Source organism: Ahaetulla prasina, chromosome 7, assembly GCF_028640845.1.
Source record: "Ahaetulla prasina isolate Xishuangbanna chromosome 7, ASM2864084v1, whole genome shotgun sequence".
Taxonomy (NCBI): Eukaryota; Metazoa; Chordata; class Lepidosauria; order Squamata; family Colubridae; genus Ahaetulla; species Ahaetulla prasina.
In genome coordinates, this window is record NC_080545.1 from 89,791,642 (window position 1) to 89,808,579 (window position 16,938).

Genomic DNA, 16,938 nt, shown 5'->3' on the forward strand with positions numbered 1-16,938 from the left:
CATTTAAGGCACCACCACATCATGCTACGGCAGATTATTCTGAAGCTAGTCTATTCCAGATTGATGTGGCTTTAATTCCCAAAATGTATTCAGCTGATCTGAAGCCTAAAGCAGGGATCTCCAACTTAAGCAACTTTAAGACTTGTGGACTTCAACTCCCAGAATTCCTCAGCCAACTTCAAGAGAGTTGAAGTCCACAAGTCTTAAAGTTGCCGAGGCTGGAGACCCCTGTTCTAAAAGAACTGAATTATTATTTCTTCAAAATCTGATTATGAGAACTTGTGTATTCCTCCATGTTTATTGGCTCAGTTTAGAACTTTCATCTTTTTAAGGAAAAACTCTCCCTAGTTCAGTTCAACCCTGAGCTACAAATATTCTCTTCTAAAGCAGGGATCTCCAACCTTGGCAACTTTAAAACTTGTGGACTTCAACTCCCAGAATTCCTCAGCCAGCTTTGCTTTAAAAAGCTTTAAAAGTTGCCAAGGTTGGAAACCCCTGGCCTAAAGAACACATTGATCTAAGATGGACCATATTATTTACTTTTTTCTGTCTTCATTCATTTTAAAGAGAGGAGGGAAATCACAGATTTACAAGAGGAATGTATGGAAATTAGGCAGGAGAGAGAACCAGAGACAGATGGGAGAAGGTGGAGGAGGAGGAGGAAGAGAAGAAAACCATGTGAAATGAAACAAAAATGACTCCTGAATAGCTGCTTAGAATCAAAATGAGGACAAAATGGATGACTAAAGAACTCTTCTATGTTGGCTTGGATAATCAATCGATCAACCAACTAGAAATGCACGCACAATTTCAATTAGAAATTTAACCTGTGCATGTATTTGCAAAATATTGGTTGGACAGTCAGTGTAGGACTTCCCCTTAGTAATTTACTGCCAAAAGAAACCATCTCTTCCTCCAAATGTTTCTTGGTTTCTCTCCTCACCCCTGCAGGAACTCTGATTTTCGACTAAAGTCAAACACAAGTTTACGTCTTCGGAAATAAGCTAAAAAGGTCATAAACTGCCATGAGAAAAGTCCTAAAATATGTAGTCGTCTTCTCCCTCCCCCTCGTCCCTTTCTCCCTGCTATCTTCCAGCACCAAACATGAGCTCATCTTGTGGCTTTATTTGGAATGGAGATCACTGTTGGAAGTCTGGAAAGAAAAAAAAGAAAGAAAGAAATCTTCACCATGAAACACACAAAAGATTGTGTTTCTGATCTGTGCTGTTTCCCATGAGCTGCTCTGCCAGGGCATGGCTTATTTTCTTAACAAAATAAGAGAGTTGGAAGGGGCCTTGGAACTCTTCAACTCTAACCCCTTGCTCCAGCAGGAGACCCTATACCTGTGATGGTAAACTTACGGCACACTTGCCAGATGTGGCACACAAAACCCTTTCTGTGGGCATGTGCGCCATTGCCAGCTGCTCTTCCATGTTCTGTCATGGGAAACCAGCTGTCCAGCATCCATGTGCATCAATGGTGGGTTTCAAAACCCATGGCTTAGGGCCCGGGTACTTACGGGACCGCCTGCTGTTACCTTATGCCTCCCACCGACCCGTCCGCTCACACAGAGAGGGCCTTCTCAGGGTGCCGTCCGCCAAACAATGTCGGCTAGCGGCCCCCAGGGGTAGGGCCTTCTCTGTTGGAGCACCTACCCTCTGGAACGAACGTCCCCCTGGTTTACATCAAGTGCCTGATCTTCGGACTTAGCTTCACCGTGAGCTAAAAACGCACCTTTTTATACAAGCGGGACTGGCTTAAAAGTTTTATTAAATTTTTAATTGGGGCTATTTATATATTTTTAGGGTCTTAAATGGTTTTAAATTTCGGCCATTCTGTAATGTGCTCGGTTTTAGTCTTGTTTTAATGTGTATATTGTGGGTTTTTACTATTTGGCTGTACACCGCCCTGAGTCCTTCGGGAGAAGGGTGGTATAAAAATCTAATAAAATAAAATAAAAAAATAAATAATAAATAAATTTTTTTGCTACCGGTTCTGTGGGTGTGGCTTGGTGGGCATGGCTTGGTGGATGTGCCAGGGGAAGGATACTTTAAAATCTCCATTCCCACCCCCATTCCAGGGAAGGTTACTGCAAAATCCCCATTTCCTCCCAATCAGCTGGGACTTGGGAGGCAGAGAATAGATGGGGGGCAGAACCAGTCAGAATTTTTACTACCGGTTCTCCGAACTACTCAAAATTTCCGCTACCGGTTTGCCAGGACTGGTCAGAACCTGCTGAAACCCACCTCTGATGTGCATGCCAGAACCCAGAAGAGAGCAGCTGGCCGGCACGCAGGCATACTGGCCAGCTGCTCTCTTCCGCGTTTCAGCGCTCTGGCGGGCACGCTCCAGTTTTGGCACTCAGTGCCAAAAAAGTTAGCCATCGCTGCCCTATACCAGGGGTCTGCAAACTTGGCTCTTTTAAGACTTGTGGACTTCAATTCCCAGAGTTTGAGGAACTCTGGGAATTGAAGTCCACAAGTCTTAAAAGAGCCAAGTTTGCAGACCCCTGACCTATACCATTTCAGTCAAATGGTTGTTCAATCTCTTCTTTAAAACCTTCAGTGATGGAGCACCCACATCTTTGGAGGCCTGGCAGATAACTTGTAGAGGGCATAAAGAATGGCCTTGAAGAACAGAAGGAAGAACTGTTCCCAAGCAACTGTCAAACAAGCAAAAGTTTGAGTCAATTCCAAGAAACTGGTTTGAGTAAGAAAGACCCCTCCCTAATGCATACAAAGATAACATGACAGAGGAGGGCAGCCTGTTTAGACTTGCAAGATTTGATCACAAATCTGCAGCTATTCTAATAAAAATAGTTTTAGACCTCTATGGCACTGGCCTACCCTACAAGACCGACCACAAATACATTTTTCACCCTCTGAATTCAGCTGTGTGAAATCATTGCTCTTTCTCCCTCCTTCTCATATTTATAGAGTTATTCTTTTATCGAATTTTGCTGCCAATAAGCCTTGGTATGTGAACTACCATAAATATGAATGGACTTGGTCAAAATATTTTATGAATGGCTTTTATTAAAATGAGGTTTCGGTATAGTTTACAAACATACCATGTTCAGTTCCAGCTAGGATTCCTTGCCTTCGAAAAGCTGTCTGGAAATTCACGTTGGTTTTCTTTTGACCTTCCAGAATTTTGGCTCTACCCCAAGCCTTGACTATACATCACAGCGTTAATTCAGTAGATACTGGTAATGAACTACATGTTCAGGGTGTGGCCAAAATAAGGGCCTCTGGTGGCTCAACAGACTAAGACAGTCTGTTATTAACACAGCTGCTTGCAATTACTGCAAGTTCAAGTCCCACCAAGCCCAAGGTTGACTCAGCCTTCCATCCTTTATAAGGTAGGTAAAATGAGGACCCAGATTGTTGGGGGCAATAAAGTTGACTTTGTATATAATATACAAATGGATGAAGACTATTGCTTAACACAGTGTAAGCCGCCCTGAGTCTTCGGAGAAGGGCGGGATATAAATGCAAAATAAAAATTTTAAAAAAAATCAGCATTTTGCAAAAAAAAAATGGTTTGACAAAAGGCAAAACTTTTGTGAAAGCATGCTTGTCAAGGGAAAAACTCAGTACAATTCAGCGCAATGCAATGAAATGGAAGACATATGGATGCTAACGTTTGCTACCATGAGTTATTAAAGTAGTTTCAAACAAAAACAACTTTGCCAGAACTTTTGGTTAGCATCAGCAGCAGTGATACTCTCCATGGGCTTTAAATCTTTCTTCTTCTAATAATAATAATAATTCTTCTTCTTCTGCTTCTCCATCATCATCTTCTCCTCCTCCTCCTCCTCCTCCTCCTCCTCCTCTTCCTCCTCCTCTTCATCCTCCTCCTCCTCCTCGGTTGGAGAAAGGTTTCCAAAGTGGAACAACTGTTTAAGGGCAACGCTGCAAGACCAGGGGATCAGATAAAGGATTTTCTGGTTTCGTTTCAACAATTAGTACAGCCGGCACCAATTGTTACAGATTGGCAAAAACTCATTTAAAGAGATTGCCGTCACAGCTGTTAGCAAATGTTTATTATGTTAGTGTAAGCAGGAGTTATAGACTATTGTACTGGATTATTTACTTTTGATTTGCTAAGAAATCTAAGACACGACTTGGTAACTGCCTCACAAATAGCTGATAGAATGACGGAGCCTTATAAAATGTCCACATTCCAATACAACAACGTACATTAGCTTGATTTTCAAGGACACTGTTTTATAACTAATGCTCTGCCCAAATCTGTGAGGCAATTTCTTAAAAAGTACTTCTGCTGCAGAAATATTTCAACTTTTCTATTTTATTCTGAGGGAAAGCTTGAGAATTTCGTTTAAATTTCACTTTGTATTTATGTTTGTGCTTATGATTTGGATATGGAAAAGGAGCAGGTGCAGTGGTAGGTTTCAAATTTTTTTTACTACCAGTTCTGTGGGCGTGGCTTGGTGGGCATGGCAGGGGAAGGATACTGTAAAATCTCCATTCCCTCCCCACTCTAGGGGAAGGTTACTGGAAAATCCCCATTTCCTCCCAATCAGCTGAGACTCAGGAGGCAGAGAATAGATGGGGGTGGGGCCAGTCAGAATTTTTACTACAGGTTCTCCAAACTACTCAAAATTTCCGCTACCAGTTCTCCAGAGCAGGTGGTATTGTTGTTATTGTTGCTGCTGTTGTTGCTTGCACAATCAGCCAGATTTTTAAACTGGATTTGGCATTTTCATCCGCCTATTGAGTTCTACCTGAGGATATGAGATAGGCAGGTATTGATGTTTTATGATGTTAAAGATATCTTTGCAGGATGTAAGCTCTTCCAAGTAAGGCTGCCTTTTGCAATTGACTTGTGGTGATTTTGTAACTGTTATGTTTATATTGGTAAATATCATTCCATAATTCTGAATTTCCCTTAAATGCTACCCAATCTGGGAGGGGGAAAATCCAAGGTGAAATTCCTCTTTGGAGGGGTGTGTATCTAATAATAGAGGACAGCCAAGGAGGCAGCAGCCTTATCAGGAGTATACAGTGAAATTCCTAAGATCTACACAGACTCCTTGTTTGTTAGGCTTCATATCAACAGTGGCAATAAATCTCAGCTTTCCAGAAACTCAGCCTTGCGTTCAGGAGCTAACAGCAGAAACTTCATAGTCATGATTCAGCTAGTTAAATTGCTTTGCTGCAGAGAAGAAAATCATATTAACAGAAAAACAGAGTTGGAAGGGACCTCTGAGGTCTTCTAGTCCAACTCCCTACTCAAGCAGGAGACCCTATACCAAGTAGCTGTCCAGGCTCTTCTTAAAAGCTGCTAGTGACGGAGCACCACTACTTCTGAAGGCAAGCGGTTCCACTGGTTTATTGTTCTCACTGTCAGGAAATTCCTCCTTAGTTCTAGATTGCTTCTCTCCTTGATTAGTTTCCATCCATTGCTTCTTGTCTTGCCTTCTGGTGCTTTGGAAAATAGTGTGTCTCCCTCTTCTTTGCGGCAACCCCTCAAATATTGGGACACTGCTATCATATCATATCACCCAGGCCCAAGTAGGTAATAGATGCAATCAGTTTAAAAACAAACAGACTTTATTAGAACAGCTGAGAATTAACTCATTCTCAGTGTAGTCCAAACTAAATCAAAGCAAATTCTTCAGTCTTATCACTTGGTCTAATTAAGCAAACTGCCAAAGGCTTTTCTTGGCAAAAGTTCAAAAGCAGAAGATGCCGACAAGAAATAAATGCAGCAAGACAAGGAGCAATTCTATCAACATTGTTTTCCGGCAAAGAGCCCAAATGCTGTTGCTGGTCTTTTAAGCCTTATGGAAGGGGCCAATCATCTCTTGGCCCTATTCCTGAGTCGTCCTCTTTGCTTGAGCTACTCTTGCCTTCTGGCAGCTCTTCTCATATGTGCATTAGGAACAGACTCCTCCTGTTCCTCTGCCTCACTACTGTCAGCCTCTGGAGGCTCTGGAGTCCACACATCACTCCTAGATGGCCCTGGTCCCACCTCTGCCTCTGACGCAGAGCCCTCGTCTGGGCCTTCCCCAGCCTCCAGGACTGGCCCATGTTCTTCCTCAGCCTCATCGCTGTCTGATTCCATTGCCAGCTCCACAGGCTGCTGCTGGCGGACCACAACAGTATGCAGAAAATCTGCCTTCTCTTATATGTATATCAGCTTTGAGAGTTGGGCAGATCTGTTCCATGTTTATGCGATGGTGCTGTCCAACCTGAAAAGCATTGGTTCCCTCTTGTCAGAAACTCAATACGAACTTCCCCCTGGATTACGCCAACTGCCTGACCTTCGGACCTTCCGCCGTGAGCTCAAGACCTATTTATTCATCCGTGTGGGACTGGCTTCGTGATTTTTAAATTTTTAAATTTTATATTTTTAGAGAGTTTAATTTTAATAGGATATTGTTTTATATCTCAGCCTATATATAATAAGTTTTTTAATCTTTGTTTTAATTGTATTGTTCTATTTTTATTATGGCTGTGAACCGCCCTGAGTCCTTCGGGAGAAGGGCGGTATAAAAATCTAATAAATAATAATAATAAAAAATAATAATATTCCACTTTTAAACAAACAAATAACTAAATAAAAGACCTCATAACTCCATTCATGAGCATTTCGCCAATAGTATTTTGTCTTTTACAAGCAATTTTGAAAGCAGCTTGTCTCTCACCAAAGCTGAACGTGCAGAGGAAAAAAAAAACAGAGGCGGTCTTGGACTTGGTTTCACATTATAACCGCTGCAGAACTAAAAGACTGGGTTCACTCCATGGGAAGATGTTGTAAGGCTGTAATTCATGCTAAAGGTTACCCAACTAAGGATTAATTGACATGGTGGTAATTTTTGTTATCTTGTTTTTTCTATGGTGATAATTTTTGTATATCTCGATTTTTCTACGTTTCATTTTTCTTCTTTGTACTGTAACTGCTATTCTAATAGCAAATCCTTCATCAAAGTTATTGCATTACATGCTTTTTTTTTATTTGAAAAGTTTTACAAAAAGAAATAAGTTTTTCTCCCCCCCATCCTCCCTCCCTCCCCCCTCCCTCAAAAACCCCCCTCCCCCTCAGACTTCCCGGAGCAAACACAAGGTATAGTTCAAAAAACTAACATTCATACATTAAATTTTTAAAGTCTAACACAATTATAATCCTTCTCTTTCGCATATCCTGACTTCCTCCTTTAAAATCAAAAATTACGTCCTTCATTCAAAGGCAGTCTGATATCTCTTAGTCTGATATCTATTTTGAATATAGTCAATCCATTTCTTCCATTTGCATTACATTCTTGATTAAATTATCTTTCCATTGGTATATAATTCTTTGGTACTGCTCCCAAAAAAATAATAATGGTATTATTCGCTAGTTTTAGAAAATACACTTTTCCCAAAAGGTTTCCACAATTTTGGCCACCACTGTACTACATTTATTGCTGGAAACCAGAAATAAATGCAGAAAAATAAAATTAAAAAAACCACACCACCACCACCACCCATGCATTATTCTTGTGTTCCTTTTTCATTGTTTATTTTATTATTCTATTATTTTACTTCTGTTTACACTCTTTTTCATTTTCTTCCTTTTTATTACTGTGAGCTGCCTAGAGTAGCCCCATAGCAAGATAGGTGGCAAATAAATTAACTAAATAAATATAAAAATCGGGATCACGTCACCATGGGACACTGTAAATGGCCATAAAGGCGATTTTGATAGTGGCATTCTTACCAGACATATCCCTTTATTTATGGATAAACCTAGTTTTGCATTTATGCACATATAGTGCAAATTAATAGTAGCAGCAGTAGTAATGCTGCTACAGCAATTATTCCTATTGTCTTGTCTTTCTGTAGATCATGGGATATTCTGAATGGGATCACAAACGAGGATCAAGAGGATCTCAGGTCAGACTTTGAAAGATTTTTTTCTGTGCCTGGCTAATTAAAGTTTAAAGAGTGTTATGTATTTTGGGACCAACTTGCTCACAGCTATCTAGTGTCTCTGAATTATGGTTATTAAATACCCCATCTTGGTTTGTCTTTTAATAGGTTTTCGTGGTCATTCACTTTCTGGTATTTATTATTTTTATCCCTTGCCTGCTATTTTCCTTCGGACTATTTATAGGATCGGTGCACAGCAGTGTTTTTCCAAACTTGGCAACTTTAAAAATATGTGGACTTCGAATCTCAGAATTCCCCAGTCATTAGGAATCTCGGCTTTTTTCATTTGTTAGATTGGCAGAATTCAACCAGCTGGCCAAGTTACTCATCATCATTTTCTTGCTAAGAATATTTGTGAATTGCAGTAACCACAAATACCGGTACATCTAGTGGATATATTTGAACTTAGGGGCAATTCACTGAGGTTAGAGTTAGGATTCTTACAATTTTACAATTATTTCAGCTTCCTTACTCCTCATTGTTTCTAAACGGAAACAATGCTTTTAAAAAATCTTACATAGTTCAAGCCTAATATTTATGCTACGATTGCAAAAACCCTAACTTTGGAACAATTCTGATTTGGCCTCTTAAGTCTCTGTGTAGGAGATGTTTGTATTGATTGATATGGGCCATGAGTAACTATAGGATCTGTCAAGCTTTCAAGGCAAAATCCCATTTGAACTTCATTGTGAGCCAGTTCTGGATTAGAAGCAATCAGGTGAAAACTGTTGGAAAGAATAATCTTATCACCTTATTGCTGTGATCAGTGGTGAAATCAATTTTTTTTACTACCGGTTCTGTGGGCGTGGCTTGGCAGGCGTGGCAGGGGAAGGATACTGCAAAATCTCCACTCCTGGGGGAAAGATATTGCAAAATCTCCATTCCCACCCCACTCTGGGGCCAGCCAGAGGTGGTATTTGCCAGTTCTCCGAACTGCTCAAAATTTCCGCTACTAGTTCTCCAGAACCTGTCAGAACCTGTTGAATTTCATCCCTGGTTGTGATGAGTAAAATCTTCTATCCATAAGGCTAGACTGTAGACTTTAGTATAGTATGGTGGGGTTTTGAAGGAACCCATAATTAAAATTCAGTTTTGCTCTCACTTGATCAACATTTAAATCTAAGCTTCTAAGACTCAAAGCTTGACAGTGATAGAAACATGATCAAGGAATATCTGTCTCTTCTAAATAAGTTTAAATCTCCAAGCCAAATGAAGTACATTTTAGGGTACTCAGAAAACTAGCTAGTATTCCTATCCATGTTTACATATCATCTTTGAGAAATTATGGAAAACTGATAATATCCTAGAGACCTAGAGAAGAATCTATTGTACCTACCTAAATTAAAAAAAAAACACACACAGATCTGTTCACCAGTCAATATGAGGTCAGTACCTTGGAAGTTTCCAGAACAAATTAAAATGAGTCTGTATTGATGTATAAGCACCTTGAAAAATACCTTAATTATTTAAAAAACAGCATGGAAATCGTATCAGTTTTTCAAATCATAAGAAACAATTGTTCTATTTTATTATATATGGAGAGGTTTTTTCCCTAGTATTATGACCAGGATACTAGGTCAAAATTATCAGAAATTAAGTAATGGGCATCTTAAAGTTTTTAAAAAATGGGGTGGGATTGGATAGCATCCTTCAAGTTCTTAAAAGACTGTCACACGGAAGTCAGTTTAATGTCTTATTCTAAATTACATGATATGGCATCATGAATATAAGTAAAAAAAAACCTACATAACATTATAGGTACTTCTGAAGTTGGAATTTTATCCATCCAAGAAGCTTCTTTGGAACTGAAGAAGCTTCTTGGATGAGAAGCGAAACGTCTTCAAGGAAAAACAAAGGAAGTCCAGTTTCCGCTTGAAAAAGCACCTTTGAGACAATCATGACCTGGATGACTGAGAATCTCCATAGACGTTTGACTCCCTCCTCTATGTAAGCGTAGGGTGAATCTATGCACAAAGTAACATGTGTGGCCATTTTGGCATTAAGTGTAAATGTCCAGCTGCAGCTTGAGTGAATCTAACGTGGAAAAATATCAGTACATGAGCTTCCCTTGCCCCATAGGCAATTGACTTTCTTGGAGACATTACATATTCGGCAAGAAGATCTCAAAAGTTGGGCTGTTGGTCTGACTTCTGAGCTTTGCAATTTGGTTCTGAATGCTTCATCCCCATTTGAGGAGATACCGTCCGTGCACTTTGAATTGTGCTCGTCCGTCTGAGCACTGGCCTTTAAATACCTTGTTATGCGATGCAAATTAGTCTGGATGTTGTTTGTTCGGCTACTTCTGAGTCATGGTTTGGCTTCGGACTGTTTGATTGGCTGACTGTTGTTACCGAGGCATGCACAGTCTTTGGTTTTTAGTACCGTCTGTGTGACGTAAAATTAGTGTTGTACGTTCGATTACTGCTGAGTCATGGTCTGGTTTCGGTCTGTTTGAGTGGCTGGTTGTTGTTTACCAAGACGTGGTCCGATTTTTTGTGAGCTGATGGGTTGTGACTTTTTGTTGTTGTGTAGTGAGGTGCCTGTTTGTTCGTTTTAAATGCTATCTTCGGGATCACGGTTGATGCTGTTCTTTCATTCTCAGCGATTCGTAGACTGGGTCGATGTAAATTTGTCTGTTTGTTGACTTATTGGTGGAAAACTGAAAAGTGGTTATAAAGCTGTTTAAACTCCTTTGCAAAGCTCCTTGCATTTGAGAACCTATTGGGTCTTGTGTATCAAAAATTCCTGACATTTTGAAACAAATTTATCTAAACTGGGGAAGGGACATTGGGGCAAAGTTGTTACTCGTTCATTTATAGCAGTAATTTGTATGCCGCCTACTCATTGAATTCCAGGCAACATCTATTTTATGGATGTATTTGTTTATAAGTGTAGCGACTGCTTTAATAAAGCCATTTTAAGTGGTGACAGGAACAAAAGCTGGAACCAATGCAATATATACAATGGTGTGTATATCAAAATACAACATTTTCATTTTCTTTTATAAATGAATTGCTACTCCCAGGTTCTAAATTGCTACTCATTCTAAAAGCTTGACAGGAGCAGATTGTGTTCACCTTAAAGCAAGGTTCTCCAACCTTGGTCCCTTGAAGACTTGTGGACTTCAACTCTGGGAGTTGAAGTCCACAAGTCTTCAAGGGACCAAGGTTGGAGACCCCTGCCTTAAAGCAGTGTGGTTTTTTAACCACTGTGGACACGTTTAGATGGGTGGACTTCAACTCCCAGAATTCCTCAGCTGGCATGAAGTTGAAGTCAACTCATGTTAAAGTTGCCAAGGTTGAGAAAGGCTGCTTTAAAGGGTGAAAGGATGAAGCTAGCTCAGGGGAATATTCCTCTGAGAAAGTCATACAGGTTGTCCTCAATTTACAGCCATTCGTTCAGTGACCGTTTGAAGCTACAACAACACTGAAAAAAGTGACTTGGGATTGTTTTTCATGACTGTTGCAGCATCCCCCATGGTCAGGCAATCAAAATTTGGATGCTTGGCAACTGGCTCATATTTATGATGATTGTAGTGACCCAGGATCATGTGACCACCTTTTGCAACTTTCTGACCAGCAAAGTCAGTGGGGAAGCCAGATTCACTTAACAACTGCCATGATTCACTTAACAATTGTGGCAAGAAAAATTATAAAATGGTGCAAAACTCCTTAACAACTGTCTTGCTTAGAAACAGAAATGTTCAACTGTGGTTGCAAGGGGAGGACTGCCTATACTTGGGTTCCCACCTGTTGTGGGTTACAAAGTCTCCTCTCCTCTCCTCTCCCCTCACCTCCATCCATCCATCCATCCATCTCCTTTCCTTTCCTTTCTTTTCCTCTCCTTTCCTCTCCTTTCCTCTCCTCTCCTCTCCTCTCCCCATCCATCAATCCATCCATCCATCCTTCTCCCCTCCTCTCCTTTCCCTTCCATCCTTCATCCATCCATCTTTCCTTCCTCCTCTCCCCTCCCTCCCCTCCTTCCATCCATCCATCCATCCATCCATCCATCCATCCATATTTTTCCTCCCCTCCTCTTCTCTCCCCTCCCCTCCCCTCCATCCATCCATCCATCCAACCATCCATCTTTCCTTTCTCCTCTCCAGTCCCCTCCTCTCCTCTCCCATTAAGGAACAGCTCAGCATCATGTAGAAGGACACTTCTTCTGCACTTTTTCTCCAGGTTGTTGTGCAAGGGGATGAATTTCTTTTTCTTTTCCCCGCTCCCCTTCCATCTTTGAAAGCTCTCAAAAAACACCACCATCATTGCTGAACCCAGTTTATTGAGTGTTCCATATCGATAGGGAATATTAGCTGCTGCAATTCTGGAGCGGCCGTGTGTGTGTGCTTGCTGGGTGGCTGGCAAGGTGTCACGCTGTATCCACAAGGAACCAGAAGTCCTTCTTTTCTTAGTTTCCACGGGATAACAGTCAGCTAAACCAGGAGCGAAAGCCCTATGGGTCCGATGCGTTCTAATTCATTTTAAATGTAAAAGAGCTTTCCATTATATATAGCAGAGGTGCTGTAATTTACTCTTACCGTTCCTAAGCAACAGCTATTTTCAGTTTGAGTGCATCTGGTTTTTTTCTACCTACTTTATGCATCTATGAGGAAATTCATTAGTGGATTTTTTTCTCCCTTACCTCCCCACTTCACCCCCCCCCCCAGCATGCACTTTCTCTCTGGTCTCTGCTTTCTATTGAGAGCCCAAGACTTCCCAAGGGTGAAGAGCATGGAGGAAAAAACCCATTGCTTCATTCTCTTCCTCGTGGCGACATGTTTACAAAGACAAAACTTTGGGCTCCTCAGACTCAACTTGAGCAATGCCAACCTAAGGATTGAGAAATAACTCCTTTCAGCTGTTAGACTGAAAGTCTTCAGAGTAGAAGTTCTCCTATGGCGAAACCAGGAACCATGAAACGTAGATCTATGGTCTTGTTGAAACGGCGATGGGAGTCCATTCCAATTACCGAACAGGTATGGTAGCTTCGTGTTATAATTTCACCTCGGCAGTTGAGAGCTCCCACAAATCAGAGTTTGACCCATGGATTGCCATAGATAGCTCTCTTGTACTTACAGTTGAGGGTGCAAGATAATCACCGCTTTTAGATCCTGTCAGTCTACTTGTTCAGGTTTGGGCTTTTAACAGTTTTTGAATTGTGCAACGGAAGGAAGGAATTCATTTTCTACCTACGAAACATCTAGTAAGAACGCTCTTCCCCATGCAAGCAGTAATGTTCATTGCAAGGATTTAACAAGCGCAGGTGCCGATGAGAATAGCAGCTGAAAAGTAGTTTAATGGTTTAGGTTTTCTAAGTGGTCGTTGGCAAGAAACCCCAGATTGAATTTTGAGCCCACATAAATTGTACATTCAATGTATAAATAATTGCAGGTTGATCTCAAATGAACGGACAGCTGAGGCGGTGCCTGAGTTTGTTAAAAGGCAAAGACCATTTGTTTCTTTAAAATATTATCATAACCCTCACTATAATAATCGAACTCTGGAATCAGGTTATTGGCTGCAATAGCAGAACAGACTTTATGACATACTGTAGGAGTTACACCACAGCTGCAAATCCTAAATCTTTGGTTGCCCACACTTCCTTCGACAATTGGTGTTAACAGCCAAGAAGAATGCTGAAATGTTCACTTTGCGTTCTTGTACAGAATAGGGTTTAAGATTGTGGCCATGACTGCAGAAAGCTTTGATCTCTTGACTGAAATATTTTTATTTGTGCACCGGAGACTGTGCCATTCTTGTTAAGAGTAGAGCGAAGTGAGAATGCAAATGTTAAAAGGGTGGAAATATTAAAGAGTGGAAAAATTATATGTATCCCCTCCCCCAAAAAAGGCAGAAAATAATCTCTTGTTGGATGCAATCTTCCTTCCTTCCTTCCTTCCTTCCTTCCTTCCTTCCTTCCTTCCTTCCTTCCTTCTCTCCCTCCCTCCCTATCTTTTTTGAGTATAAATCAATATTTAAATCTAAAGTCTAGCTAAAGTTGATTTTTGATCCCTGTTCAGTTTTTCTATGTTCTACATTTCATTCAATTCCATCAGAGGGCAGATTAATGTTTTCTGTGGTTTCATAACTGGATCATGTTATTTAAAAATCAGTGCAAAATACATTTTTATCCACTTTTATCCAACAATAGTCATATTCTTCAATCTGTTTCTATCAATTAATAGACATGCCATTACAGGCTTAGATGGTAAAACGAGGTGAGAATGCAAATGTTAAAAGGTTGGAAATATTAAAGAGTGGAAAAATTATATGTATCAAAAAAAAAAGAGGCAGAAAATAATCTCTTGTTGGATGCAATCTTCCTTCCTATCTTCCTTCCTTCCTTCCTTCCTTCCTTCCTTCACCCTTATTTCAAACCCTACATCATTAAATTAATATTGAATTACAGCTTCCTGGTTTGCCTGTAATAGGACTCTGGTGTTTGGGTTTTAATAACCAACCCGTTATTCAGTCGCCCAAATCAAACACGAGTATGATAAGAGTCAGGTTCTGCATCACAGCCACTTCCATTAACAATTCTTGGGTAAAACCCTTAATTCCCTTGATGGGAGGGTTTTCTTCTCTAGCTCTGTGATGGGATGGCAACTAAAATAGTGACCAGTGTGACAATGTACCAAGGGTGTCCAAAAGTGGTGTGCAACTGTACGACATGTGGAAATGGCCGTGGGAGATAGGAGCAAAAAGCTGCAGACTGTCAAGTAAAAGATACCTCAGCCCACAGAAGGATGGAGGTTGTAGAGAATGTTTTCAGAAGGAACCCTCCCTAGTTTTTGAGAGAGTAAAAGGAGAGGAGGGGAGACATAGTTCGAATCTTCTAGGATTCTGTTAATATAATCTTACAGTAAAGATGTAGCGAGTACTCCAGGTGGGGCTTCTTAACAGAATAACATAGTTGGATGGGAACTTGGAGATCTTCTAGTCCAGGAGTAGGCAACCTTTTTACACCTACCGCCCACTTTTGTATCTCTGTTAGTAGTAAAATTTTCTAACCGCCCACTGGTTCCACAAAAATGCGCCGTGTATCGTGATCTGCGCATGCCTCTCACGCATCGTGGATTGGGTTTGGGGGAGCACCAGCTACCAGCTCTGCTTGTCTGTTACAGCTGGGTGGTGTGGGGGGAGATGCGCGAGCTATTCTGGGACGAGGCTCTTTTGTTTGCGGTCGCACTATAGCACCATTTAGTTTCACTTACGTAATGTGAATGAAACTTATGCGTGGGCGATACAAATAGTATATTTTCAGAAATTTAAATCATCACGGGGAATTTTATGAAAACCTAATGAAAATGTTTTTAAATATTGCTATGAATTTTTTTTAAGTCAATTAAATTAAAAAAAAGGAAAGTGCTTCGGTATTGGACAAAACCCCTACCGCCCACCATGAAAGCTGCAATGCCCACTAGTGGGCGGTAGGGACCAGGTTGACTACCACTGTTCTAGTCCAACTTCCTGCTCAGGCAGGAAACCCCATACCATTTCAGACAAACAGTTGTCCAATCTCTTCTTAAAAACCTCCAGTATTGGAGCACCCACAACTTCTGGGAGCAAGTTATTTATTTATTTATTTATTTATTCAAATTTATATACCGCCCTATCTCCCGAAGGACTCAGGGCGGTGTACAGGCATTTAAAAAACATATAGATACAATATAAAACAATTAAAAAACTGATTCTAAGAAGCCCGTAAATTTAGAATTAAAATATCAAGTAAAACCCAATTTAAAACCAATAATTTAAAATCTAGCTCAGCCCTGCACAATTAAATAAATACGTTTTAAGCCCGCGGCGGAAGGTCCGGAGGTCCGAGAGCTGACGAAGTCCGGGGGGTAGTTCATTCCAGAGAAGGCCCTTCCCCTGGGTGTCGCCAGACGACATTGCCGCGCCGACGGCACCCTGAGGAGACCCTCTCTGTGAGAGCGCACGGGTCGGTGAGAGATATTCGGTAGCAGTAGGCGGTCCCGTAAGTAACCCGGCCCAATGCCATGGAGCGCTTTAAAGGTGGTCACCAAAACCTTGAAGCGCACCCGGAAAGCCACAGGTAGCCAGTGCAGCCTGCGCAGGATGGGTGTTATACGGGAGCCACGGGGGGCTCCATCTATCACCCGCGCAGCCGCATTCTGGACTAACTGCAGCCTCCGGATGCCCTTCAAGGGGAGCCCCATGTAGAGAGCATTGCAGTAATCCAGACGAGACGTCACGAGTGCGTGAGTGACCGTGCATAGGGCATCCCGGTCCAGAAAGGGGCGCAGCTGGCGTACCAGGCGAACCTGGTAGAACGCTCTCCTGGAGACGGCCGTCAAATGGTCTTCTAGAGACAGCCGTTCATCCAGGAGGACGCCTAAGTTGCGGACCCTTTCCATCGGGGCCAATGACTCGCCACCGATGGTCAGCCGCGGATTTAGCTGACTGTATCGGGATGCCGGCACCCACAGCCACTCTGTCTTGGAGGGATTGAGCTTGAGCCTATTTCTCCCCATCCAGACCCGTACGGCCTCCAGGCACCGGGACAGCACTTCGATAGCTTCGTTGGGGTGGTCCGGTGTAGAAAAGTACAGCTGGGTGTCATCCGCATACAGCTGGTACTTCACACCGAAACCACTGATGATCTCACCCAGCGGCTTCATGTAGATAAAGAACAGAAGGCGAGAGGATCGACCCCGCGGCACCCCACAAGTGAGGCGCCCGGGCCCGACCTCTGCCCCCCCATCAACACCGACTGCGACCGGTCGGAGAGATAGGAGGAGAACCACCGATAAACGGTGCCTCCCACTCCCAATCCCTCCAACCGGCGCAGCAGGATACCATGGTCGATGGTATCGAAAGCCGCTGAGAGGTCTAATAGGACCAGGGCAGAGGAGCAACCCCTGTCCCTGGCCCTCCAGAGATCATCCACCAACGCGACCAAAGCCGTCTCCATGCTGTAACCGGGCCGAAAACCGGACTGGAACGGGTCTAGATAGACAGTTTCATCCAGGTGTAAG

The 16,938-nt window shown here is 41.9% G+C and overlaps 1 protein-coding gene across 9 annotated transcripts in view; it reads left to right on the forward strand.

The window, feature by feature from the left end:
* Window positions 1-16,938, forward strand: part of PDE3A (phosphodiesterase 3A) — a 343,124-nt gene that overhangs the window by 235,063 nt on the left and 91,123 nt on the right. For 6 of the 9 annotated variants that reach the window (XR_009155948.1, XM_058189740.1, XM_058189743.1 and 3 more), the window contains exon 2: window positions 7,851-7,901. The exons of the other annotated variants lie outside the window; for them this stretch is intronic. Coding sequence is in view for 5 of the 6 variants with exons in the window: in XM_058189740.1 (XP_058045723.1) it covers window positions 7,851-7,901 (51 nt within the window). In the remaining variant the exon portion in view is untranslated. The remainder of the gene's footprint in view (window positions 1-7,850; window positions 7,902-16,938) is intronic. 9 annotated transcript variants of the gene reach the window in all.